General features: G+C 40.4%; 3 protein-coding genes across 6 annotated transcripts; 2 read left to right on the top strand and 1 right to left on the bottom strand.

The window, feature by feature from the left end:
* Positions 1 to 2624: 2624 nt before the first annotated feature.
* nek9 (NIMA related kinase 9) lies at positions 2625 to 10282 on the top strand. Its single transcript, XM_028565401.1, has 23 exons — positions 2625 to 3407; positions 3934 to 4111; positions 4207 to 4262; positions 4348 to 4418; positions 4509 to 4614; positions 4715 to 4846; positions 4948 to 5058; positions 5210 to 5274; positions 5371 to 5421; positions 5534 to 5726; positions 5808 to 5952; positions 6046 to 6246; positions 6396 to 6442; positions 6584 to 6745; positions 6851 to 6959; positions 7048 to 7209; positions 7366 to 7533; positions 7612 to 7671; positions 7799 to 7983; positions 8096 to 8254; positions 8360 to 8464; positions 8555 to 8608; positions 8694 to 10282. Exons 1-23 carry the CDS (start codon positions 3222 to 3224, stop codon positions 8874 to 8876), a joined length of 2889 nt encoding a protein of 962 aa, XP_028421202.1. The 5' UTR covers positions 2625 to 3221; the 3' UTR covers positions 8877 to 10282.
* On the bottom strand, positions 10110 to 14740 carry LOC114546561 (trichohyalin). 3 transcript variants are annotated; one of them, XM_028565403.1, is made up of 4 exons: positions 13539 to 13656; positions 13078 to 13179; positions 11182 to 12635; positions 10110 to 10732 (listed from the first exon to the last, which is right to left on the bottom strand). In XM_028565403.1, the coding sequence occupies exons 3-4, from the start codon at positions 12544 to 12546 to the stop codon at positions 10634 to 10636; spliced, it is 1464 nt and encodes a 487-aa protein (XP_028421204.1). In that variant the 5' UTR covers positions 12547 to 12635; positions 13078 to 13179; positions 13539 to 13656; the 3' UTR covers positions 10110 to 10633. The 3 variants fall into 3 exon arrangements, with proteins under 3 accessions (XP_028421204.1, XP_028421205.1, XP_028421203.1); XM_028565404.1 differs by lacking the exons at positions 13078 to 13179; positions 13539 to 13656 and adding an exon at positions 14559 to 14740; XM_028565402.1 differs by lacking the exon at positions 13078 to 13179.
* LOC114546562 (acylphosphatase 1, erythrocyte (common) type) lies at positions 13685 to 15296 on the top strand. 2 transcript variants are annotated; one of them, XM_028565406.1, is made up of 4 exons: positions 13685 to 13829; positions 14079 to 14166; positions 14593 to 14682; positions 15085 to 15296. In XM_028565406.1, the coding sequence occupies exons 2-4, from the start codon at positions 14086 to 14088 to the stop codon at positions 15208 to 15210; spliced, it is 297 nt and encodes a 98-aa protein (XP_028421207.1). In that variant the 5' UTR covers positions 13685 to 13829; positions 14079 to 14085; the 3' UTR covers positions 15211 to 15296. The 2 variants fall into 2 exon arrangements, with proteins under 2 accessions (XP_028421207.1, XP_028421206.1); XM_028565405.1 differs by lacking the exon at positions 15085 to 15296 and having other exon boundaries at positions 13689 to 13829; positions 14593 to 14985.
* Positions 15297 to 15324: the final 28 nt, after the last annotated feature.

The following is a 15324-nucleotide window of genomic DNA, read 5'->3' as shown; positions in this document are numbered from 1 at the left end:
GGACACCAATTTTCTTTGTGAATGAATAATGTATCGTAAATAAATAAATGTTGTTCCTTAAAATACAGGGGGCATAAGTAAGTACACCCCTATGTTAAATTCCCATAGAGGCAGGCAGATTTGTATTTTTACTGTAAAGGCCAGTTATTTCATGGATCAGCATACTATGCATCCTGATAAAGTTCCCTTGGCGTTTGGAATTAAAATAGCCCCCCCATCATCACATACCCTTCACCATACCCCCACATCATCACATACCCTTCACCATACCTACAGATTGGCATGGGGTAGTTTCCATAAAATCATCTCTCAATGCAAATCAAACCAGCTATCAACTCAAATTAACTGAAATAAAACCATGCCAATCTCTAGGTATGGTGAAGGGTATGTGATGATGTTGGGCTATTTTAATTCCAAAGGCCAAGGGAACTTTATCAGGATGCATAGTATCCTGGATCCATGAAATAACTGGTCTTTAAAAATAAAAATATGCCTGCCTCTATGGGAATTTAACATAGGGGTGTACTTACTTATGCCCCCTGTATTTTAAGGAAGAACATTTATTTATTTACGATACATTATTCATTCACAAACAAAATTGGTGTCCATAAAGGTTGGATTTTTCCTATTTTTTTTAATTAAAGCATTAAGATCAATTTCCAAAGATGATTTTTTTATTCCTCTTTTTAGTCAACTTTAGCATGGGTGTCCTAATTTTTTCTCATGACTGTATATATACTTTATTTATAGAGTATTGTATGTCTGTTGTCGTTGCAAATGAGAATTTGTGCTCAATCGACTTACCTGGATAAATAAAGGTTAATATACAGTATATATATATATATATATATATATATATACTTCTACCACATTGGTATGCAGTATTTGCTCTACTACTGCAGTACTTTAACAGGGATGTATTTACTTGTAGTACCATAATGAAACATGTATCACCTATTTTGTACTACAATATATGATTGTACGAACGATGACCCAGTGAAACTATGGGTAGCTTATATGTGGGTGATCTAAAGTAACGTTTCAATGGTATTTCACATTATATTTGTTTTTTGAACCAGTGATTGTGCAAGTGCAAGATTTCTTTAAAGATATGAATGCCCAATGCAATGTTTTGAACATTGGACAGCCTGTGTTACAAGTGATAACTGTTTTGAGTTTTGTGTCTAGAGTTTTGAAAAATGACATCAAGGTTCTGAAATTAGTAGCAAAGTGATTGTAAAAAACTGTATCTGTGTGAGGTGGCTGCTCTGTCAATATTACAAAACTCTGTGTGTGTGTGTGTGTGTGTGTGTGTGTGTGTGTGTGTGTGTGTGTGTGTGTGTGTGTGTGTGTGTGTGTGTGTGTGTGTGTGTGTGTGTGTGTGTGTGTGTGTGTGTGTGTGTGTGTGTGTGAGAGTGTAAAAAACCCTGGTCTCAATCAGAGAGAGATACCTCAGTGACAAAGACAGGTACTGCAGTTCCAGCTGAGTGGGCTGTAATGTACTGTGTATCAGAGAACGGGGTGTAAAAGTGAGTTTGCAGCATTTAGTGTCATTTCTCTTTGGTCAAAACTGGAAATTGTTAAAATCAGAGTTTCACATACTTCTGTGTGTGCGTGTGTGTGTGTGTGTGTGTGTGTGTGTGTGTGTGTGTGTGTGTGTGTGTGTGTGTGTGTGTGTGTGTGTGTGTGTGTGTGGTTAAACACACCCCTTTACCCTCAATCGTATGTGAAAATGTCTCCTGAAAGTATTTTTTTTTGTATCTCTGTCATTTAAGATTCTTACGGAAGTCCCACAGGTGCAAAAAATGAGAAGTTAATTTAATGTAGCTTACTTTACAGTACTTTACAGTGACTCACTCTGATACATACTGATTCACATGTGCTGCCCACATGGGGCCAAAGATCTAATCATGGGTGGTTGGTTATGTGATGTACTGTATGTCTAGAAATCTGGGTCGTAGGAGACATTAAAATTGCTTATTTGTAATCCCTCCTGTTGCATATAAATATGCAATGTGTGTGTAAAAAAAGTGACAGTTACCCTTTATACCACGGTAACTATCCTTTTAATACATCTGGGAATCAGGCAATGTTTTAAATCAATGACTAGGACAGCTTCATGATAATATTGGATTTTGATATGATTTTTGTATCAATTAATTTGGTAGATCAAAAAAACATTTATGTCCGACTATCTTGTCCTTTAAAAAAATTTCAATTTATTCTCTATAAAATTTATTATACAACTATATTGACATCTAAATGTAAAGTTATTTGTAACTGGAGTTACCTATACCACGCCCCCCAGCGGTAAAATAAGTTTCAAGGGTCATGATCTGTAAAATGAGTGTCACACTCATACAGTCTATGGTCACACTGCACCACAGTAGTCCTGATAATTTGGTATGAAATTAAAATTGTGAACTGAAACTTTGATGGACAGCTTGATGTATGATGATGTAGCTTTACTTTGATGTATATGAAACTTCACTTGCATCTGCTACTTGTGTAACATCTCCTATTTTAATTTATAGTCGCTAAAGTAGAGGAAGGAGGGAAAAAAGATTGATACAAGATTTTAAAAACTCCAAGAGACCGTTTAATTTGATTGTTTCCGGGTTTAAGGGCAAGGCAAGGATGGAGGAGTTTTCGGTTTGTTGTTGCGTGTTAGACGAGACCAGCCGGTTTTTAACATTCGCAACCCGTGTGTTTGTTATACAGACTTACTGAACGTTTTTAGTGTGGTAACATTCCTATGACAATTCTGGTTTATATTACAGTGCTGTACTTTCTTCTTGCTAACCAGCTAAACCATAGACAGTATATAACAGACTAGTACCTTTACCGGAAATGCGGTCGGTTGGCGTTTCATCGTAAAATACTTGACAACACGCTCGAGGATACGCCTTTTATTCCGAAACTCCATTAAGTTTGGCTGAACGTCCTCATTTTTGTTGTGTCATGCTTGACGCTGGTGCAACTACTTGTACGTATTTTGCTGCGTTGTATTTTTCTTACATTGTGTGAGTTGAGTGGCTTTGAGGCATCAGGTAACTTAGCTAATACGAGTACTTTGACAGGCCTCTTTGTTAGAAGACACGAGTAACATGTTAGACGAATGTACGGTTTTATCCAAGTCTTTCAGAAAGAGTTACCGTAAGGCCTGTTCGGGTTATTTCCATCAGTAACGTTACCACTGGCTAACAAGACCCTAAACAGAAATGTCACTGGGGGACTATGAAAGACATTTCGATTCGCTAAATTCAGATTTGTGCGACGGGTCTGTGGTCAGTGAGCGATCAGCGTCGAGCACATATAATGGCGAAGAGGAGAAGTTGCATTACATTCCTATCCGGATCCTTGGGAGGGGGGCGTTTGGTGAAGCAACTCTGTACAGAAGAACAGAGGTAAGTCATATTTCTGTCCCATCAGATTTGTTTTTAAAAGGCACGGATAACACATTATGCCGTGCAACAGTCACTTTCCTTCTGAACACTTTGTTGTTGAAAGTGTTTCTTAAATGTACAATCTACCATCACTTCTTAAGCAACAACAACAACAACAGGGCAAGGGAAACCCATCATGCAAGTTTACAAGGTCCCCAAAACTTTTCCTTGGACGGGATAGCAGTCAGAAATGAACCACTGCTTACAGTGAAAACTTACTAATTACACATTACGTGTACACACGTTTATAGTACTACATCTTGTTGTGCAGACCCTCTCTTAAAAAAATATTCTGAACCAATTATATTTCATAAAAGGTTTTTGTTCTAAAACTGAGAAGATTTTCCTTGTCTGTCTATTCTGTAAACTGGTAATAGGGAGTGTAGAGAAACCTACACTTATGCATTCGGTCATCTGGAGGGACACATCTGGCTGCTGATTTGTGGCTCCCATTAGTATTATTGAATGTCTCTTCTGGCTTCCCTAGGACAACTCTTTGGTGGTATGGAAGGAAGTGGAGCTGAACTCGCTCTCCGAAAAGGAGCGCAGAGATGTCATGAACGAAATAAGCATCCTCTCCATCCTGGAGCACAACAACATCATAGCCTATTTCAATCACTTCATGGATAAAAACACCTTGCTCATTGAGTTGGAGTATTGTAATGGTTTGTAAATATTGTGTCCACTCTGAAGATTTGATCGAGATTAGTTTGAATGCTGTTTATCTGTGACAGAATGCTAAATAGCCGTCTCATCACAGGAGGAAATCTATACGATAAAATCAACCACCAAAATGGGAAACTTTTCAGTGAAGAGGTATGACTTCAACATTGCAGGGAATTTATTTTATACAAAGAGGCTATTTTCTATTATATCTTTACCTTTTAACATGTTTCTTTAGGTGGTCATATGGTACCTGTACCAAATTGCCTCAGCAGTTGCCCACATTCACAAGGCTGGGATCTTACACAGGTAACTATGTTTTCATTCCCTTATCTGGCATCTGCAGGACTTTTTTATTTATTTATTTTTTTTCAAACAATGATTTTGTTTTTCTTGCAGAGATATCAAAACTCTGAACATTTTCCTGACTAAGACTGACCTCATCAAGCTGGGCGACTATGGCCTCGCAAAGAAGCTAGACTCTGAGTTTTCAATGGCAGAGACTGTAAGTTGTGATTTAGTTTTTTTCTTTAATCAGACTGCTGTGATTTAGTAAATATTACTTGATTTGTTCACTTTCACTTTTTTTTTCTCTGTAAATCCAGTGTGTGGGAACTCCATATTACATGTCACCTGAATTGTGCCAGGGATCGAAGTACAACTTCAAATCAGACATCTGGGCCCTGGGTTGTGTAATTTTTGAAGTCTTGGCTCTTACAAGAACATTTGATGCAACGGTAGGTTTGGTAACCTGCTAAAAATGTTTTTTTTGTGTTAGTCAGAAAATGTAATTTTATTTCCAGCAGAATGAACTTATTTTGCTGCTTGTGTCCACCAGAACCCTCTGAACCTCTGTGTGAAAATAGTCCAGGGCAACTGGACTATGGAAGTGAACTCGGATGTTTATTCATCTGCATTGATCAAACTGGTGTACGAGTGCCTCGATCAAGTGAGTGAGGGTAATAATCAGAGAAGAATGTTGTGTTGTGATTGTAATGAAACGAATGGTTTGATGCCAGAGATAATACTGTGTGCTAAGCAAAAGCTGGCCTTTGTGAGGGATATCGCTGTAAAGTTGTTGTGATCTTTTTGTGTCGCAGGATCCTGAAAAGAGGCCTACATCTGAGCAGATTCTGGACCAGCCATTCATCTCCTGCTGCAGACAGTAAGTTTGTTGAAAGGGAAAATATTTTAGATTCCGTTGGATGCAACAAAGTCAAAACATCCATGACAACCCACTGACAACCTCATTTTCTGGTAGGGAGCTTGAAGAGCGAGTTGCCCTGCTGAATTCAGCAATGAAAAAACCAAAGTAAGCTGTTAACACTTGTTTCATTTTCTGCATTGTAAAAGCCTGTCTATGGTCCTTTTTTATGTAAGATTTTGTATTGTATAACGGATTTGATGTCCTGCCTGCACCATAGGCTGAGTACAGTGACTGACAGCTCCGTTGCTGTGGTGACCACGCGCTCAAGGGACGTGTACTCCTGGGGCGGAGGGAAGTTCACCCCCCAGAAACTGGACATGTTTAAAGGAGGCAGCAGTGCCCAACATGTGTGTGCTGGGGAGAGTCACTTTGCAGTAGTGACAGTGGAAAAGGAGCTGTATACCTGGGCTGTGAGTGTTAATCCATGGATGAGATATACTTGATCAAGTTGTGTGCTTCACTACAAGGAGCTTTCTTAAACTTCTCCTCAGAATGTCCAAGGTGGAGCCAAGATGGTGGGCCAGCTGGGACAGGGAGACCAGGCCTCGTACCGACAGCCAAAGAGGGTGGAGAAGTTACAGGGGACGACCATACGACAGGTGGCATGTGGGGCTGACTTCACTGCCTGTGTCACCGGTGAGTGAGGAAAGCTTTCTGCGGAAACTTGAGAAAAAACCTTTTTGTATAATAACCCACTTTTTGAACCCTCTGCTGCTGCTGCTTTTGCAGATGAGGACCAGATGTACATGTTTGGGTCGGACTATTACGGCTGCATTGGAGTGGAGGGTAGCCTCGGCGTGGAGATTTTGGAGCCAGTGCTTTTGGAGTTTTTCGAGGATCGGCCTGTCCGTCAGGTTTCGTGTGGAGACAACCATGTGGTGGTCCTGACTCGGGGTGGGGACATCTACTCCTGGGGCTGCGGAGAGTATGGTACATAGAGTTGCGGTGTTTACTGTTCTGAGCTGATCAGGGTTGTTTTTGCTGTTATACCTGTAGACAGCAGGGGGAGATAGTGGCCCTTTAAAAATAGAGTCATACTAAGTGTTCTCAGTCAAAATTGCTCTTTTTTCCTGCTGCAGGGCGCCTTGGCCTGGAATGTGAGGATGACTTCTCTTCTCCGATGCAAGTAAGATTTAGTTTCCTGTTCTGGCATATTCTTCTTTTAGGAGGCTAAATCCTTGCAGGAGCAAGTACGTTTTAAAATAGAATAGTATTTGTAACTATTTATTTCAAAAATACTTAAAATAAAATGTTCTGGTTTTCCCAGGTGGAGATCCCTAAAGGAGCTACCATCTCCTCAGTGTCATGTGGCAGCGATGGAACTTTTTTTTTAACAGAAACTGGCAAAGTCCTAGCATGTGGAAACAATGAATTCAACAAGCTTGGTCTGAACCTGGGATTCTCTGGTCTCAAAAACCACCCTGGAGAGGTACTGGGTTATACTTAAAGGACTGGAATAATAGACACTTAAGGGAATGCAGCTATGCTTATGTGTTTTTTTTTTTTTTTTTTTTTCTTCTGTATGCCACACCAGAGTTACCAGGGGATCCCATACATCACCACACTGACCTTGGTAAAGCAGCTGTCACGGTTCAAGATTCAGACCATAGCTCCAGGGAAGACCCACACAGCTGCCATTGACGGTACCATAAAAAAAGACTGATATTTCTCTTGTAATTGAACATTTTTACCATATCAAAGAAACCTTTCGTATGTTTTCTGGGTCTGCAGTACGTGGTCGCCTGATCACCTTTGGTTGCAACAAGTACGGACAGCTGGGTGTGAAGGACTTTAAGAAACATCATGGTGTCCAACTCCTTCTCGGACCCTTCGGAGGAAAGATAGTGACCAAAGTGTCTTGTGGAGACGGCTTCACCATTGCAGCCACTGAGGGTAAGAACATGAACAGTCCTGTTGTGCATCTATGGCAATAATATGTATATTTTTCAGATTTTATGTCAAGGTTTGTAGTACTTTCATTTCTTTTCAGATGCCCGTCCTCTTCATCCTGAGGATATAGCTTTCATCGCGTGTTTTTGTTTCTTGCAGACAATCAGATCTTTGCATGGGGAAACGCAGGAAACGGGCGACTTGGGATGCCAGCTGATAAGGGATTTGGTTCAGAGGTATGCCCTGCCATGCCAAGGCCTATCTTTGGTTCCCTCCACCATGTACCGGACCTCTCTTGCCGTGGTTGGCACACCATAATCATAATGGGTTAGTAATCACAACCAGACACTTGCCCAGTGTACTGGTGCAAGCAGCCAGCTGTCTAATATATTTTCTCTTTTGCAGAGAAAGTTCTCAACTCCAAGACTATTCGCTCTAACAGCAGTGGACTATCATCTTGTTGTGGTAAATACCTTTCTTTAGTCACCAATTTGTGTATTGATTCATTTTCTTTGCTTGAAAAATAAGTCTACATTTACACCTGCCAGTCTACATTGTTAGTGTGTGTGTCAATGTATGTTTGTATACATAGGACTGGGCCAGGAGGCATCTACATCCACCCTGGATATGGACATAGAACCTGGTTCAGAGACAGAGTGTCGTGACAGGGGTCTTGGGGGTACACTGGAGGATAATACAGAGGAGTGCCTCATGGAGACTCCGATGATGTCACTAAGTCAGACTGGGGACAGCTCCTGCCCTCTCTGGCTTAGAAAGGTTTGTTATCATGAAAGCACCAAGGAATAAGGAAACCTTAGTTTGAACCATAAAACAGGAAATTCTAAATGGAGACTCAGTGTTCTAATTCAGGGAGGTTCTCATCCAACAGGAGCTTGAGAACGCAGAGTTCATCCCGTTGCCAGAAAGCTCTGAGGCATCCACTCCTGACCAGCTCTCTTCTATCTCTGAGAGCGTCACTCTACCTTATGAGGAGCTGAAAGAGCTAAAGGCTGCGGCAGCAGCAGTCAGCACAAAGAAAGGCCTATCGGTAATGGCAACATAGCTGTCCTTTGCACAAGACATGAATTATGTACTTCAGATAAACACTAGAATTTCATACTGTGTAAAACTGCATTTTAAAATTATTTTCCAGACTAAACGAATGAGCTGTGGTAAAGTCAATGGACTGGAGGAGGCCGACGGCTGCAAAAAAGGAGACTCGAACGCATGCTGCAAAGCAAGTAGCGAGGTCACACAGGTATCAAATCTGTTCACTCGGCACCGCAAATCATGATCTTATCAGTACATCCCATTGCCACAGTATTTGACAAAGGAACTTATTTTGCAGCTGCGAGAGACGGTCTCAAGTCAAGAGATGAGGATCCAGATTCTCGAGAAACAGGTGAGACATTTTCCCCAAAAGCGACCGGATATTGTTCTGATTTCGACTCTTGTGCATGTCTAACAGCATGCATTCCTGCCTCTAGGTCAAGGAGCAGCAAAAGGAGAATGAAAGGCTCTGGGCAGCGATTAATCGTTCAACGCTACGTCAAGCAGAATGTGACAATAATGGAAACCATCAGTCAGATGCCCGTATGCCCGGGGATGGAGGAGAAAGAGGAGGCGGCTTCACAAACCATGGGGGTCGCGCTGCAGGGGCCAGTGTGTGAGGCGTAACCTGCAGATGTCCTGATTATGGGAGGAGTGTCAAAACTCTTAGCACATATTCAATTAAACAAGCTTGTTAGATGGGGAGTGGAGGCTCAGTGCAGTCGAGGGTGCAGCCTCGTGCCCATTCGCAGTGGTTACGTACAGTATACATATTTGACAGAGAGCTAAGTTGCATGATTACATTGTTTCATATGTAAGACTGTATAATACCTTGCACACTCTCATATGCACACTTGTGTTTACCTGGATGCAGTAATCTAGCTAGTTTCTCCACGAACTGAAATGTTGGCTGGATTCAACATTAAGCATCGGACCTTGACATCTGTGAGAGCCAATCATCGTAGTGTTACTCTGCAGTGTGAATGTTAAGTCCATGTTTTGGTGGTATTGTTGAGTTTAAGTGATGTCAGGCTTCGGTCCTTAGTGCCTCATATATTAGTATTTATCAAATAACATATAAGACCATCTTGCGCACATAGCAGACAATTAGGGTTTCCTCTTGTCAGCTGTTGAGAGATGGGCTGCCAGGATGTATGTCCAGATTGATCATGAGTCATGACTCACGTTGGCACCATCTTCAAATGTGAAAACATATGTATCACTTTTATTTTCAGTTATTTTAATTGCATTTGATATTCTTAAAATACCAAACACAAAATAGCCTCCTAAACCGTTATTACATATTTATCAGAAATGTTAGCTTTTACAAACATATTAAAATTATCTCATGCAAATAGATACTTCTTTTTTTTTTTATGTGCATGTTTTAATGTCATACGAAAGTATTTGTGTGAAATACGAAACTACTGATTCATTTTTTAGCAACTACTCTTAGTTACTTTTTCTTATTGCCTTCTTCGACTCTTGAACTCTTGTTGGGGCAGCACATGTAGGTCTATCTTCTTTGTGACATGTGTTAACACTTGAACTGTTTTATTTGTATGTGGAAGCATTTGTGATATAGCTGACCTTGCAGATATGTTACTGTGATCTTATTGCATTTTCTAACCATTTTATTTGTCTTAGAAATGTTGCTTTGCTTTATTTTGCATTACATTAAGACATTTGTGTGTGACCCATTGTCAGCTTACAAGCTGTTGACTGGATGTCAGATGTGTGCAGTATAACACTGGCGATGTTTTCGTGCAGTAAAATGCAACGCTAAATACAGTCAGAGTGCCTTAGCAAGCTATTGAAACCAAAATGAGTGCAAATATGACAATGCTGTGCCTTAGGTTGTTGTTTTTTTATACAGTGTGTTCACAGCATTTAAAGATATGGATAATTATTTTCACAAGGTTAACCAAATACTGTGGAGATGTAACAGTTGTATAAACACTTCTCTCACAGACACACTGTTGCTTTGTGTAAACTCCATAAATAAAACTAACAGCTTCTTTCGTTATGTGCGTATAGTCAATATTCACCAAAATGTAAGCTACGATACACTGCAGATGTTGGCATTTGTTGATATTAATCCATTTATTTGTCACGTGAAAAATCATAAAATACAATTTCAGTGAAATGTATTATGTAACATGAGCTATTCTTGTAAAGATCCAAAACTATTTTAGACGGTTCTGTTTAGATAATATAGAATATATAGTCAAACAATGTAACAAAATTCATATAAGGGATTAAATCGAACAATTCCGAGACTATACTGACTAATGAGATGGTGATGGGTGTGCTGACAGCTGAGGATTTCTTGTTCCAATGGTCCAGGGCCAAAGTGTCTGGGTTTGGTCTGGTCAGCTCACTTGGGCCGTTTGGGTTGTGAGGTTCCAGCTGGGAGTCGACCCTCATGCAGATTCCTTGTGTTTGCCATGTGGTTCTGTCTTTGGTTCTTTAAATCCTGAATAAAAAGACATCAAATACATCTCAAATATTGAATGCTTACTTAAAATAATCAATTCAGCATTAAATTCCCATAAAGTTCAGAATTGTGAAAAAAGCTTGGTGGAAGGGAAAAAAAAGCAGTGGAAAAGATTTCTGACTTTTATTCCTTAGTGTGAAAAAAAATCCTACATTTCCCATAATGCAACTAATAGTAGCTCTCCCTTGCTAGTAAATGCTATACGACCCTACACCCCCAGTTTGTAATGCAGGCTCTGTGATACATTTGTAGTCTACCCTGTGGAGTTTTCTTTTGGTGAACAAAGTCATTTGGCACCCACTCTTAAAAACAATTCCCCTTAGTGGTACAAATAGTCAAACTCCACAGGGTATATCTTTAACATAAACATTTGTGTGTAAAATTGGTATGGTGGTCCTTCAAAAGAGGCCAAAATGTTACTGGCCTACCTCTGGACTCTTGCTGTGGGTTTTCCAGAACTGATCTATGGCCGATCCCTTGGTCCTATTAACGTAGGAGTTGAAGACTTGACGATGTGATTGTTTCACTTTTTTACAGATTTGCATATGCTTCTGTAATCTTTCGCTTGCAAACTTTCTGTCGCAGATTCTGCAAGGAAGGAGCTGGAGGCCTGTGCCTGTGCTAACTTCCTGTCTGAGCTCCTCCTGCTCCGGTCTGCTGAAATGAGACGGATGAGAAACTGGTGGAAGCAGTAGTCCCACAGAGTGCTTAAGTCCTGCACCTCTGTGGTTTTCTGTTGCAACTTTATAAGACGTTTTCTGTTGATTAATTTGAGGTATGTCTCGCTCATCGTCTGAACCGTACACCTCCTTACATGTCCTTTCCCTATATTTCCTTTCTCTTGTCGAACCTTTATCGGGCATGGAGGTTGTATTTTGTTCTCTGTCTTTTGCTTTCTCTGTTCCATACTGTGACTTTACACCTGTCTCTCCCCAAACGCCATTATCTTTTTCCTCCCCTCCTTTTCTTCTTCTTCTGGTATGCTCGTTCACATTTTCCCACCTAGAAATGTTAAGCTCTCCACTCACTTTTTGCACATGAGCTGTGATCTGATGAGTACCTTTATGACCTTTTCTATGTGCCTGGGAACTCTGTGCGTCTTCTTTATCTCTTATTTTCCACCTGGCCCTTTCTTCTTCATGTGTATTCCTTATTCTGTCCTCGTTACTCTGATCTCGCCTGTTCATAAGTTGCTTGACATCCTCCTGTCTTCTTTCTTGCATCATCATTTCTCTTTTTCTTTCTGATTCTCTCTTCTTCTGCTCAGCCAGCCTGGTTAATGTCTGAGCGTTTCCCCTCTCTGCTTGTCCCCTGTTGTGCTTCTGCTCCTCACTCCTTTGGTACTCACTTGCAGCAGCATCTCTCTGGATTTTTCGTCTTATTTTTTCCTCAACACTCCATAGCTTCTCCTGCAGCATGAGCTCTTTTGCATGAATTGCTTTGGCCATCTGCAGTTCTCCATTGGGCAGTGGGTGCAAGTCTTTTCTTGAATGCCGGCATCCCGTGGTCTTCCTGGTGCCATTTGAATGGTAATCTTGGGGTGACAATAGGCCTCGCGGTTGTTTTGTAATAGTGATTTTTTCAAAATCATGCAGATCAAGTGAGTCTTGTTTCCGGCGGTTGAGAGGTCTTCTGTGGCTAACAGGCTTGTTTGGAAATGGCCGGTCTACTCCATCTGCTCTCCTACCAGGTACAACACCATGTTGTGCTTGAATATAGACAATGCCTTGCCTTTTTCCTGCAATATTGGGCTGCCCTTGAGGACTATGTCTTCTTTGTGGGTACGTGCTCATGTCTTTAAGGTTGTATTGTTGTTAGATCTTTGCCAAAAACACCTTAGCCCTCCACACCAGCCGCTAAGGGTTTCTTCCCTGTATGATTTCTAAGAAGAAGAAAAAACAAGAAGAAAAAGAAAGTAAGGTAAAAAGAGAAAACGTTTGGTGGATCAAAGCTGGTATCTGCAGTGTGTAACTATTTGTATTAAATAAGAGCACAGGTGTGACCAAATCAACTTGGCTTGAGTTGCATATCAGTATCAGTTACCCAAGCAACTTCATGTAATTTGTCTAAATGTAAAAAATCAAGTTAGCACAAAGAAATGTTAAGATTAAAACAATTAAGTAATCCATCCATCATCCATCCATCAATCAAGCAATCAATCAATACATCAATCAATCAATTATCACATGCAATCGTTTTAGATACAGTTCCAGTGAAATGTGCTACAAATAAAAATGTTTAATTGTACAGGTCCTTAGATTTAACTTGACAATTCAATCTTGACCTTGACAACTGTTGACACATTGTTAGGTGCCCTCACTTACTTGTTGTGTGTCTTTGTTATCAGATGAGGTTTACTTAGTTGTCATGCAACTGTTAATGTTTGCACCATTCTGACCAGGTTTGGGACTTCTTGTCCATTTCGCCTTAAGAGTAATCAGCAGATGAAGTTTGTTGATGAAGATTATGGGCAACAGCTCCACAATATAATATCTTGAGTAGAGTTTCTTTGACAAGTAGCTAGGTGTTTCACTCCAGAAAAATACCAAAGATTAAAAAGGGCGAAGAGTAAGAAACCTCTGCAATATAATAGTTTAACAAAACATTGCTGACAGGACATTTCTTAGATAATATTTGCTAGCCAAATGACAGCGGTCAATGTCAGATTAGTCTCGCTTTGCCAGACCCTCCTCCAAAGATGTCAGATAAAATGTAGCGACGTGACATATCGGTGGCTGACACATTTTCCCAAAAAAACGGTGTAGAATTTCCAACACTTACTGACCTTTTGAATGTCGTCTGAAGTGAAATTAAAGTTGAATTTAGCTACAAATAAAGCCACTCGGTGACAGCTATGATAACTGTTGCGACTCCTTACCCAAACGTTTATACTTGTTGCTTAGAAACCAAATATCTTGGGTGTTCTCTGATTGGTCCACTGAACATCACTTCCTGAAGCAGAGCCCCGTATGTTTCAAAATCGAGGTCCATCGGAGCTGCTCTGCTGGGGATAGATAGCCATAGCATAATACATTCATGCTGGATAGTCGTCCCACGGCTTCCTAACAATATTCAGGTGAATTATATGACATACAGCGTGCCTTCATGTATTCATACACCATTTATAAACAGCTAAACGTGTTAATTATCCAGGTTGCAAACCATTTGAACATACATAGCTACATATACTAGCTACATACATTGTGTGTTAGCATAGCTTGTAACAGCTAGCTGTAACATAACGTTAGTCCCTGCGATGTAGATATGTCCCTGGCATACACAGCACAGCACCCAAGTAGCTACTGTCTTATTTCTCCGTTTCCAGGTCCACTATGGCCAACGAAGATCTAATTTCAGTGGATTATGAAATTTTTGGAAGAGTGCAAGGTGTATTTTTTCGGAAATACACTCAAGTGAGTTTGACAGTGATATAAAGTTAACCTACACATTAACAGTAGGCTATTTTTTTGTCTTAGTTTGACAAGAAAAAACTCAAGGTTCACTCTAGCTTTTTCTGGAGCTTTCGACTCCATCTCACGGTCTTGCGGATGGAGTTAACTCAGTTCATTATTGTGGATGATAAAAACTAACAGGGCGGCAAGATGTGAATAAAAGCTCCAGAAGCTAGTAAGTGGACCTTGAGTTTTCGTGCTAATTGTTATTTTAGTTTTAAGCTGGAACATGACAAGCAGTCTTTGTCCTATAAACAATGCTTAGAGATCAAGATTGTTCCATCCTGTACAATTTATCTAAAAAATATTCCCTTCCCAGTATCCCATCACAACCACATCCATCAACCTCCCACCTCTGCCATCTTCTAATGTGTTTCATTTTTCCAGGCAGAAGGGAAGAAACTTGGTCTGGTGGGATGGGTCCAAAACACAGGCGCAGGAACTGTTCAGGGGCAGCTACAAGGCCCACGCAGCAAGGTGAAAGAAATGCAAGTATGGCTGAAATCCACCGGGAGCCCCAAGTCAAACATAACCAAGGCAGAGTTCAAGAATGAGAAAACGGTCAATAGCCTAGAACACTCAACTTTTAACATAGTAAAATGAAATAACTCATAGATTGTGCTTGTAATGTTAACTTTGAAGCATATGTTTTATTTATTTAGTATTTTCTTATTGGTTGGATTGCAATTCAAGTCATGAATTAAAAAAGATGTGTTAAGGTTATGTCTCCTTAACATCTACAATATGGAATTACATTCAATAAATGGAAAATTCCTTTCAGCCTGCTTCACATTGTATGCATTATATTGTAGGAACAGCAATAAGGGAATATTTGATGAGGTGACCACATTATTTAACAGACTGTAAATCTGTTTGAAGGGGGTATTTGCAAACAAATCAGCATCCAGCAGACATGCTTCTGAGCAAACAGGCAATGGTATGCCCTTGAAATCCGTCACAGCTGTCTTCATCGGCCTGCCCAAAGACGTGACTGAAGGAGGCTGAGGGGAGCCTGATGAATGACTAAATACTTAACAGAATGCTGCTGCCCTCCTTTGTAAAGGACTGAACTCTGCAGGTGGCTGTGCAGAAACACTTTCCATTATCTGGATTGTATGC

Source organism: Perca flavescens, chromosome 20 (assembly GCF_004354835.1).
Source record: "Perca flavescens isolate YP-PL-M2 chromosome 20, PFLA_1.0, whole genome shotgun sequence".
In the NCBI taxonomy this organism is placed as follows: domain Eukaryota; kingdom Metazoa; phylum Chordata; class Actinopteri; order Perciformes; family Percidae; genus Perca; species Perca flavescens.
This window is presented reverse-complemented; position numbering and strand designations above follow the sequence as displayed.